Source organism: Xenopus tropicalis, chromosome 8, assembly GCF_000004195.4.
Source record: "Xenopus tropicalis strain Nigerian chromosome 8, UCB_Xtro_10.0, whole genome shotgun sequence".
NCBI classification, from domain to species: domain Eukaryota; kingdom Metazoa; phylum Chordata; class Amphibia; order Anura; family Pipidae; genus Xenopus; species Xenopus tropicalis.
In genome coordinates this window covers 100,235,662-100,247,825 of record NC_030684.2, presented here as the reverse complement: position 1 = coordinate 100,247,825, position 12,164 = coordinate 100,235,662, and the positions used below count along the sequence as shown (strand labels likewise).

General features: G+C 37.0%; 1 protein-coding gene across 2 annotated transcripts in view; it reads left to right on the top strand.

The window, feature by feature from the left end:
• The window catches only part of jag2 (jagged 2), a 53,069-nt gene that overhangs the window by 28,481 nt on the left and 12,424 nt on the right, over positions 1 to 12,164 (top strand). Inside the window, exons 4-12 of one of the 2 annotated variants that reach the window (XM_012969442.3) lie at positions 139 to 393; positions 540 to 600; positions 3,904 to 4,034; positions 5,374 to 5,493; positions 5,966 to 6,079; positions 6,486 to 6,599; positions 7,292 to 7,405; positions 8,316 to 8,365; positions 9,251 to 9,424. In XM_012969442.3, coding sequence (XP_012824896.2) covers positions 139 to 393; positions 540 to 600; positions 3,904 to 4,034; positions 5,374 to 5,493; positions 5,966 to 6,079; positions 6,486 to 6,599; positions 7,292 to 7,405; positions 8,316 to 8,365; positions 9,251 to 9,424 — 1,133 coding nt within the window. The remainder of the gene's footprint in view (positions 1 to 138; positions 394 to 539; positions 601 to 3,903; positions 4,035 to 5,373; positions 5,494 to 5,965; positions 6,080 to 6,485; positions 6,600 to 7,291; positions 7,406 to 8,315; positions 8,366 to 9,250; positions 9,425 to 12,164) is intronic. The other variant, XM_031890984.1, reaches the window with a different exon arrangement.

The following is a 12,164-nucleotide window of genomic DNA, read 5'->3' as shown; positions in this document are numbered from 1 at the left end:
AGAGTAATAACTATATGGCTTCAACAGGTTCTTGTTGAAATTTGCATCTAATCACTAAAGGAAGCCTGCTATTTCTTTTTAAAATAATAACTTTGCAACTAAAATAAATGAAAAATATTTCTGTATATTTTATTCTAGACGAAGATCTCCTGATAGATCGAGTTACTTATGCCGGAGTGACAAGCCCTGAGGACCAGTGGACCCTGTTGCCGTTAACTGGACACGTTGCCCAATTTGATGTAAAGATAAGGGTCAAATGTGATGAGAATTACTATGGTTCTATGTGCAACAAGTTCTGCAGACCAAGAAATGACTTTGTTGGTCATTACACATGTGACAGTAATGGAAAAAAAGCCTGCATGGAAGGTTGGATGGGAGCAGAGTGTAAACAAGGTATATATAATGTAGTCTTCAAAGGTCTTTTACTAATGTGTTTTAATTGCATGTGTATGTACTTTAGCTTGGCATCCTATTAAATTGTGTGAAATGGGTTAACTTGTGTTTGCAATACATCACTGCAACAATTTTGTGTTTTACAGCTATATGCAAGCAGGGGTGTGACTTGCTTCATGGTGGATGCACAGTACCTGGCGAATGCAAGTAAGTATTGGCATTCTTCCCTAATCAAATTATTGCTTGCTCTTTTGGTGCTTTTGGTAGTCTGTGGGTAACTTGTGCAGAGACGGATACCCAATCAATCATTTATGTAAAATGTTGTCCTCTTTGGTGGCAGCTTTTCTGTTCTCCATACTGTTCCAGGCCCAGCCAAGTTCTTCTATAGATTGACAGAAATCTGATACCATCCTTGGCCTTGGCCACCCTCTTGTCCTTTATCTTGGCTTTTCCTGTCTGTTTTTTTAAATCTTTCATTCAAAGTTGCAAAAACCCCCTTTGACTCTTAATACATGCACATATATTTTTGTTTTCTTTTTATGAAAACTTTGTTCTGGCTTTGATTCTGTTGTGAAGTTAACCTAGTAACCAGGAAAGCAATTTATGTCCCAGACATGAAATAACAGGATGTTGGGCACTTGTGTGTTTATAGAATGTTTTGCTCCTAATGATTGTACCTTTGCAAACCCACTACTGCCATAACATTTGGAAGTGCAAATGTTTGTGATTTGCAAAGGGGTGACCCCTGTAATGTCTGCTTTGTTAAGCTCCATCAAGTGTGGGGTTGGAAATTGCAGCATTACAATCTATAGAAAATTTACATTTTAGTCTAAATTTTAGAATTATCTTTGGTTTTGTTAAAGGGTATGTGTGTACTCTGATGCCTAAAACTGTGATGCGGGAAACTAAATACATATATGTGAGAGTGTAGAAAAATATATGCCTTTGTCCACACACTCATGTTGGATATTCATTTATAAATAACTATTGATTTTGCTCGCTTAACTTAAATTCAAATGTAGCATAAATGTTTAGATGCACAGTAGCACATATGGAGAGACCATGCAATATGCATGCACTGATGCAAAAGTGGTGCATACTTGAAATCTGCATTTTTCTTTTATTGAAACCCCCACCTCCGCATTAGCGATGCCAGCTGCTTCTGGATACAATTTAAAGAATTGTTTTAGGTGCCTCCATGAAATGCAGTCTCTCTGAGCCTCTTCCTTTCCCTTGCAAGGTCAATGTATCCTACGCATAACAATAGCTTTGGTTCAGGCGTAGAAGTTCGGAGCCTGATAAGGTTATCTAGGCTACGCAAGTGCTATTTGTTTATATTTCCATCGTGCTTTGACTGTATTGTCCAGTTTGTTAGAGGCGGAAGTTTTACCTTAAAATGTGCTCTCTGTATACAAATTTCATTTGCTTTTTGGTGGTTGTACGTTAGGGAAGATATTACCTATTTGTACTTACCCAGCATGTAGCTGGGGAGAGCAGAACATGTTTGTCTCTGATGTACAAAGCTTAAAATGATCCATGGGTCAGCTTGTTTAAAAATAACCTCTCAGGGACACGGTGGGTAGTAGCCTTTTGGCCATGACATGACCTTTTTGCCTTGACCTGGAAGTATGTGCACAGTATAGATAGATCTGCTTTAAATGCTTTTAATATGATGAACAAAGACGCTGGTGTTACAGTAAAAATAGGTTGGCTTTCATTTAAGATTGCTCTCTCATCTTTTTTTATGTGGTTACTTTGCATGGAACAACCCGGGAAAAACTAATTTGACTTTACCTTCATGTATTGTAGTTTAGCACAGTCTATTTGACATCAAGTGGGTAGCCCTCGAAATCCCATTTGTGTATAATATAGTCTAAATGTGTGTTCTAGTAAGGAAGTAAAATTTAAAGCTAGCCCATCACCTGTAAAAGCTAGATGCAACCAGACTTCCTCCTATACAGGAAGTTTCCATTTACTCTTTCTAGATAATAGTAGAGCTGGCTTTAACTTGTAGTGACCCTTTGATTTACAGACCCTTTTCCTCTGGAAAAACAAGTTTTTAGCCAGAATATTTCTCCCTGTATATGTGTTATATATATTTTCAATACAGGGATGTATTGAATCCAGGATCCTGTTTGGGTTTTAGCTAAATCCAAATTCTAAGCGCTCAGTTCTTACTTATTTTACTAAAACGCTGGTTACATGAATACAGATTTATACAGATATATATATTATTTTTTTTACCCTGTAAGTTGTGATTTTACGCTGCTGCACATGTGCACAGCCCCGGCCAAGCAGGCACGAAGGATTCCTGGCACAAGATGTCTGCATAGCGCTCACTAGAATAATACCCTGGGCTGGTGGGTTTTTTGGCAATGAGGTGCACCAGTCCACGGTGTGAGGTTGCCTAGATTGTTGGCATATCCATTGATTAACACTTCTCATTTAATGTTTATATTTTTTAATATTGTAATCCATATTACGGAAAAACCTCCATATCCAGAAACTCCAAGTTCCAAGCATTTTCCATAATACATGCTATACATATTTTTCATTTGTTTTTTTCATAAAACAATGCGTTTTGGGTGCTTTAAAATATACTACTTAATAAAATGTTAGAGTAGCGTTTGAGAGAACTTAATATTGTGCCATGGTACCGTATATCCACACTGCTGCAATGCAGTAAAATACTTCTTTTTAAATGATTTCTATGAATAAACCCATTGTATGGAAAAGGTTCCTAAAAATAACGTTGAGAAAATTGACAAGACAGCTGCATCTTCACTCACCCAGAGACCTTGAAATAACGCTTTCATGCTGTAGAACAACAAATTGGCTAACCTCTCACTAGTTCCTTGCCCAGCGGTGCTCTGAAACATAATGTGCACCAGTTGCCTTACATGGGCTCTTAGAGTTAAGGGTTTTGCAATATAAAGAAGAAATGTTATCAGGAGTTAATAAACCCATGTTTTTAACTCAATATATCTACTCTATAACCAGAAGGGTTTTTTTTTTGTTTGTTTGTTTTTATCTTCTACTGTCAACCTTAATCTGTAACTAAAATTTAAACCACTTCTTATTGGTAACCGGTTATACAGAAAGATCTATGTATAAGAATGTTATTTCCAAATGTGTCTGACCAATTGCCTGTTCTCTGCAATAACTGTACCTCGTGCACTGATTTTTAAGTAAGCTCCATGCTGATAACTGTAATAAAAGGCACTTAGTTTGCCCAGGAGCAGTAACCCATAGCAACCACTAGGATGTTAAGTGGGTGACCAGTAAATGCCTGATTTTGCATGGGTTACTGTTGTGGGCAAACTTAGTGCCTTTTATTACATAACCCCAAGGTTCTGTTTAACATGTTAAGAGTTATAGTTCAACACTATTTGAGAACCCATGGTTAAGAAATTGGACCTTAAGGAATGGCTCCACCTTACAGAAAGATCCTGTCCCTTTTATAGTCATGTAGATTAATGGTTTGTTGTCATTTTGTGTCCTCTTTCAAAGGTGTCATTATGGTTGGCAAGGGCTGTACTGCAGTGAATGTGTCCCTTATCCTGGCTGTGTGCATGGCAGCTGCCAAGAGCCGTGGGACTGCAAATGTGAGACCAACTGGGGTGGCCTGCTGTGCAACAAAGGTATACCTGAGTTCCTTTTTATATAAAGCAAACTGAAGGGTTTTTTGTTTGTTTGTTTTTAATGTTGCATAAAACCAAACTGGTTAATGACTATAATTAGTGCTCCATTACGGAGTCCATTATTGGCTAATGACTATAATAATGCCTTTCTGGGGTTTCATTTTTAACCCAAAATACGAAGGTGAATAGATTTAGAGCTTGTGTTGTGCTTTTTATTGCTAACATACAAAGTCAGTGGTTTTCAGATATATAATTTTAGGCTTCCTGTTGAGCTCCATAGTTCAGTTTGGGCCTACCTAGAATAAAGCAGCAGTGCCTTCATAGATCTGTTATGTATTGGCTAATTTATCTGTATTTTCAAGAATATCTAGGGCAAATTTCACTAAAAATATTGACTTGACCTTATTAATATGAAAAAATTTTAAATTCTTATATTTTCTTCCACAAATGAACACTGTAGAAAGTCAAGAGGGCTGAATTTTTAAAATAAATTCTATACAACAGAAGAAAGCTGGCTTCCAAATGTGTTAGTTTTACTGCTGCTATATTGTGTTGTTATGCTATTGCCAAACTAGATTTCTGCAGTAGTAGTACTAATCTGAATTTTGAATAGTCCATTTTCTGATGTGGTATGGTCTTGTCTGCCTAAATAATGCGGGTGTCCAAAGTATCTATGGTTTGACATATTTCTTGCCAGTTATTTGTAATCCTTAACCAACTGTAAATTTGAAATATTTGATTTATGGTGTGGATGGTTATTTTTTGCTTATTTTTGGAAGAAAATTAAAGTACTTATTTGCATATTGGTGTATTTTGTACTACACATATTTTCAAGTTTGTCTTTGGTGCCGGCAGCTTTGAAGTGCTTTTAGCCTTATACACGGCATATGTGTTCAGTCCAAGCACATAAACGTTGACCTTTAGGCTGGCCCTTAGTCTACTGCTTCCCAAGCTGGTGGCTTAGAACAGGGGCTAAGTTCCCACTGTAGACCTCCATACAGTAAACTGCCAATCCTAGGGAATCTATTCTGATATTGGCATTCTCCAGCAAAGAAGCTTTAAGAGAACTGTTTCTTTAACCTTTCTGCACGTGTGAGGAAAATGTGAAGCATTTGTCAGCCTTTCTTCACCCCCCCTTTATCATTTGTTGTGTCTTTTTTGTGAACACTCATAAAAAGAGTAGGGTGACAGGGCAGCTAGTGATGATAACTTGAGGTCAGCTTGGAGTAACTAGAGCAAGTTTAAAAGCAGGAAGGTGATGGCTGTCTGTTGTCTGTCGGCTGACAGTTGAAAGATAACTTTGGAGGCTTTTACACATGTCCTGAATTTTTATTCTTAGATCTGAACTACTGTGGGACACACCATCCATGTTTAAATGGAGGGACTTGCATGAACACCGAACCTGATAAATACTACTGTGCTTGCCCTGATGGCTATTCTGGACAGAACTGTGAAATAGGTATGAGAATGTTTTATCTTAAATGCATAGCGACTGTCACTCATTCTTCTGTTTTAGTATTCATAAAGGGGTTGTAAACCCTCTAAACCTGGCCGCTGTACTTCCTCTTCCTCTAACTTAGATAACCGATAATGTAATTCCACATGCAAGGAGATTCATCAGTGAGAATTCTGTTTACCAGCATTATGCCAGTCATTGTCAGTCACCTTGCTTATAGGAATTGTGGTGTTTTGAAGTTGTTCCTTGATAAAGCTTCCATTCCAGGGCACATGCCTCTACCTCCATGTATTTAGATCAGTATTTGTATTAGTTACATACACTGTTCACTATACAAACATTGTTAGATGAATGGTCATCTTTTTGTATTTAATTGCTTAAACTTTTCCATTAATGTTTGTAAATGGCCTACATAATCGTCTCACTGCATCATTATTTCTTCCACCTATTAATACATTTTCCTTTGGTGCTTAAGCTGAACATGCTTGCGCTTCCAACCCTTGCGCCAACGATGGAGTCTGCCATGAGGTTTCTTCTGGGTTTGAGTGTCACTGCCCCCCAGGGTGGACTGGAACAACTTGTGCAGTTGGTATGTTTTGCTTTTATTCAAGACATAGATGTCACAAAATGTTCTCTTGTTGATAATGTTCCATATAAGATTTTCATATCTTATATGGTCATTTAGAACAGAATCTTCAGTCTATGGCTCTGTAGATGTTGCTAAACTACCATTTCTAGTATCCTTGTGTTCTCGTATTCAGTGTCTCGTATTGAGAGACCTTGTTTTTTATAAAAATAAAATTAGATTAGCAAGGTTTTGTTTTGTTTTTTGCAATGTTTAATTCACATATAACAAGCTTTGTAGGTTAAAATGATTGTGATTTTTACTGGCTATTCCTATTTCATACTCCAGAAAATGTGTCCAAAAATGAATTATAAGTGTGACTAAAATGATAAATTCTTGACACCCTCCTTTCCACTTGATTTCTTTTCAGATATTGATGAATGTGCATCCAACCCTTGTGCAAGCGGGGGTGAATGCAAAGACCTTATCAATGGGTTTGAATGCATCTGCCCTCCTCAGTGGGCAGGGACCACCTGCCAACTTGGTACGTGTTGTTTTTCTTGTCCCCATAGCTAAAGCCTTGCATTATATTCTCAGTACAATGACAAAGCTAAAACAAAGAAGAAAAGTTAAATATTTGCAGACAGTTAGACCACAACTCTGTTATATGTGCCAGGGAGCGATGCAAATGCATGTAGTAGGGCTGACGGTCATGCAAGTAGAGCAGATGTGTTTGGTTTGCTTCACCACATCCTGAATGCAGTTTCTGTTTACATGTTTATTTTACTAATCTTGCACATTTAATTTGCAATGGTGATGGCTATGCACTGGTGGTGGTCGAAGTTTTCCTCAGTATGTGTGGGCTGTGAGCTAACCAGTTTTAGAATTATCTGCTGTTTGGGCAAAGTGTTTTTATTTTAAACTCCAGCTAAAAACTGCATGTTATTGTAAGAGTCAAATAATTCTATAATCACAAAATTATCTGCATGGGTTGTGGTATAATTTATTCTGTATGTTACACACAAGGGTGTTTAAACCTTGGACTGACTGCTACTGAACTACAGCTTGTCATCTTTACCAAGGTGATAGCTATAGTTTGGTTGCAGGCAGTCTCCAACGGGTTGACCATCTTTGGGTTACCACTGGAAGTTTTAAATGTTTTCTGCTTGGTGTTTGGGCATCTTTTGGCATGTGTTTTATTTCCTGTTTTTGTTTGTTTTTTGTCTTGTTTCACAGATGCTAATGAATGTGAGGGGAAACCCTGTCTTAATGCTTATGCTTGCAGAAATCTGATTGGTCGATATTTCTGTCACTGCCTTCCTGGATGGACAGGATTAAATTGTCACATCAGTTAGTATATAATGGTCCATTTCAAATAGTCTCCTACCACTCAAAAGAAAGAAACCTATAAACCTGGGACCTAGATTTGTGCCACAGATTTTTTAGCTTATAAAACAACGGATTTCAGATGTGCAGCCTTCTTATAATAACATGAGCTATAACTCCCTAGAGATACCTGTTCTAGCCTACAGCTGGCCATACTCTTAAAGATGTGTTCCTATTTTCAATATAATTTTCAAACATGCACGATAGATTCCAGCTTCACTACAGCAAAATATCACTTATTGACTTTCACTAGTCACTTGCAGGTGCTACAATAAAAGCACACAGATCTGCCTCAGATCTAGAACCCAGGTGTGAGTATGAAAGTATAGGATCCATTATCCAGAAAGCTCCAAATTGCAGAAAGGCAATTACCCAAAGACTATTATAATCAATCATTTATATTTAAAAAATGATTTTCTTTTTCTGTGTAATAATAAAGCAGTATCTTATACTTGATCCCAACTAAGATATAATTTGTCCTTTTTGGAGGCAAAATCATCTAATTGAGTTTAGAAAGACCCATTATCTGTAAAACCCAGGTCCCAAGCAATCTGGATAACAGGTCCTATACCTTCATATCTAAAACAGGGCTATCAGTCTCTGTCCTGGCACCCTTAAAGTACAAGGTTTTGGGATCCCACAGGAATTATTATTATTATTATTATTAAATAAATCTTTGCTTATTGTTTGATTTTTTTTTTTTTTAGGACTTGAGACAATTAACCAATAAAATGTTTGACTAAATGCTCTTTCAGAAGGAATGTAATGCGCTAGATTAGAATATATGTATAGATTATCTGTTTTAAACTCTCTTTAGATTATGTATGTATGCCACTTCTGTTTTCCATGCTCAATTAGTCTATTTAATTTGTAGAAAAAAGTGACGACTGCCATGGACAGTGTCAAAATGGAGGCATATGTAAGGTAGGCTTTTTACATTTATTTATTGCTTCTTCTGTAATAGGCTGGCATTATTTAAAAACATTTGTATCTACACATTGTTGTAATTCCATCATTACTTTAGCATTTAAGTGACTAAAATATAATCTATGCAGTGTTAAACATTCTGAACCCTGTGTAGCATTGACTAACCTAGTCCTTATGCATCAGATTTTAGCATATCAAAATTTAAAATGTCCCTTGGTTGTTAATGTAAGTTAACATCCTAAAACAGGCGGGTAAAACAAAGAATGGGTGGAAGCATGGATTGTGCATTGCAGACCATTGTAGCATGAAGTAAAGGGGATGGTATCCTACTATAGAAAAAGGGAAGTATAAAAAAAAAACAAGAGTATTCTCTAGTCAGAGAATAAAATACTTGAGGGGCAACAGATATAAAGCCTGGTTTGTTGATAATTCTCTAGTAAGTGTTGCTACTCCATAATGTTGTGCTCAGCACTAAAATCTTAACCCCCCTCCATATGTAACATAAGGCACAAAGTGTGCCTAGATGCTATAACCCATAGCAACTGAAAACGTTTGCTTCTAAAGGTTACCAGTAAATGCTACCTACATATTGGTTAATATAAGTGATTTGGCATTGCATTCTTTGATATAACCCCATAAGTCTTGCCTGCCAATTATAAAATTCATTATAAACTGGTGGGACCACAAACAGTGTAAAATGTAGGAAAGCTTAAAATCAGAGGATGTTACCTTGGGGTTTTACTGTTTTCTTTTAAATAAGGGGGAAGGTAAAAATGTGTTATACAATGCAGATTAAATAATCTAGGTGGCCACTGCCTTCCTTCTATATGGTCCACTTATTAAGCACACCCAGCTTTAGAAATGTAATCTTTTCTCCTTTAGGATAAGGTAAATGGATACCGCTGTATTTGCCCTCGTGGTTTTGTTGGCAAGAATTGTGAGATAGAGCTGAATAAGTGTGCAAGCAAGCCTTGTCAGAATGGAGGAACCTGTGAAGATCATGTCAACACTTTCCGCTGTCACTGTGCCCCAGGATATTCTGGAACCCTGTGTGAGGTGAGGACTGTTTTTAAGAGGGTTTACGCTGTACTCTCTTTGATCCGTGGTTGGGAAATTTTATCTTGGGTTTAAGTGATAGCAGTCCAAGGCTAGAGCATTACATATTGATGTAGCTGTTACCTGATGCCTTGTGGGAATAAGCAAATTTGTACATTAGTATCCAACTGCCTTTAAACATTTAAAGGTACAGCATTCATTTCTTCCACTTAGCTTGTTTTGCATGTACATTTGCTGTTAATTAAAAGTTACACATGCTATTTTCCTAGAATTGGAAGCACTGCCCCTTAACTCCAATTGTAAAGCAAGGGAAAATACATACAAAAATAAAATGTCAACACTTAACCATAAAGTCTTATGAAAGCTGTTCTAGCCTCTTTTCCCAACACAGCTTGGTGGAAACTCTGCAGTGCCAGTTGCTTTTGTATGGATGGATCCTGTTCTGTCTTGCCAGTGTCTTGTTGTTAACCCTGTACCCTACTTGTTAAGTCATTTCATCAACATGCTTAAAAAAAAAAAAAGCAAATATTGTTTGCTTTAATCTGTAAACTCTAGCATATATGTGAATCTTCATATCTCTTGTGACGCTGTGAAAAGCAAAGCATAACACTCTCTCTTTGTTAACAAACCAATGGTGGATCGTCTGTAATGCCTTTATTTCTGAATAAGCAGTAGCTTTCCAGAAAGGATTGCATGAATGTTCTGCCAGTTTAAAGTTAAAATAACAGCGAGACGTTCATGGCCAAGTGCAAGTGTTCAGACTTGCAACATGAATGCAGTCTCTGTTAAGTGAGTCAAGAAGCCATTGAAATAGTGGGAAATAACCTATCTTAGCAATCGTTAGGGAAGTGCAGGATGTCTTGGCAGTGCTGATAATGGATGTGCATTTTCCTCTGCTTTTTCCTGCTAAGCCATTGCCTCTGGGAAAGCAGGGAAAGGCCTTATTGTTATCTCAGGGTTGAAATGTGGGCTTTTGGCCCCACCGTTTATTACTGACTACTTTTATATGTATCAATGCTCTGCTTTCTGTCTGTGTGCTGTAACCTACTGGGACTAGTATTGTTAGTTTCAGTAGCTTGCAAAATCTTTGTGTTTGGGGAGACTGAGGATTTTCAGATGAAATTGTATCTTATATGAGGGATATTCAGGCTTTGTCCCCTTCGCTGTAAGTGATCTAAAATTCCAGGCACCCAGTGGGACATATAGTTAAGCAGTTTATAAATGTTTTGATGTATTAAGTTGCAAGGAGATATCTTGTGTTTTGGATTAAGTACAGTGTCCAAATGCAGTATATTCAGTTGTCTGGCAATGTGGCCATCAACAAAATCACAAGCTATCCAGATGTCCTCTCCGCTGTGGTGTAACAGAAGGGAATCGGAGTATTTGGCTGCATTAGTGCTGGTCTGTGCTACATTATTTCAAGAGCAAAAACCAGTATTGCAGAAAGGGACAAAAGAAATTGCTTTTAGCCACAGTTGCTTTCACAAATAACTTTGAGCCACTTGAAAATGTTTAATGTATATTGGAAATTGGATGAATGAAAATCTTCATAGACGTATATTGGAAAGTTGGCAAAAATTTAATTTTTATTATAAAAAAAAGATAGGTGGAGTCCCACTTTAATTTTTAAAGTTAATGGTATATTTTCCAGTTTTTATTTATGTTTTATAGTGTTTACATTATTTGCCACCTTCAGGGTCAGCACAAGCAATAAGCCAGAGGTGACAGTCTCATAATATTAAGTTAGCCCGCTGAAAAAAAAAATCATTTTTAACCTCCCCTTGATCTATATAGTCTGGTGGTTGAATTGTGCACTCTCATATATATCCACATAATGTAAAACACGATTGCATCCCTTCACTATTGCTTGTGCTCAGCCTATTTTTGTTTTGAAAGATCAAGGAACCTGATGAAAATCCATAAGAATTGCAGGAAGTTTCAGCCACTTCATCTATATCCTTGTTACGAGCTATTAAACTTGTTCTTTTACGGGAAATTATTGCTTCAGCCGGAAGCAAACGAATGCTGCTGATAGGAGACTTCTGAAGAACATTCTGGTTTTCTCAGTTTTTTTTATTACTGAGTTAAAAACCAAATAGCTTAGCACAGTGTAATGCTCTAATACAGCACAAATATCCATGTGTATGATGAATAAGCAGAACTTCACTTTCCTGAAATCAATAAGCCATCTATTAAGAAGAGGAAAGAAAATGATTGCCAGTATTTTTATATATAGGCCAAACATTGGCTCACTCAGACAGCCACATACATTATAAATAAGGGTGATATAGCTTTCCCAGATTACCATAATCCTTACCAACCTTTGATCTTGATCACCCTTCCTGGTCCAGATGCCTATCTGGTAAAAACTAGGAATGGTTTATTGTATTTATTGCATTTGTGTAAGATCGATTTATCCAGAATGTTTGGGACCTGGGGATAAGGGATCTTTCCATCATTTGGATCATCATACCTTAAATCTGCTAAAGATCATTTAAGCAGCATATAAACACCCAATAGGGATAGTTTTGCCACTTTATATGGATTTATGAAGCTTAGTTTGGATAAAGTACAAGGTACTGGTTTTTTTTGTTTTTTTTATTACAGAGGAAATCATTTTTAAAAACTAGAGTTACTTGCTTATAATTGGTTTTATGGGAGATTGTCTTCCTGTTTGGAGCTTTCTGGGTAATTGGTTTCTGGATAAGGGGTATACCCATACCTGTATTTTATTTTGCAG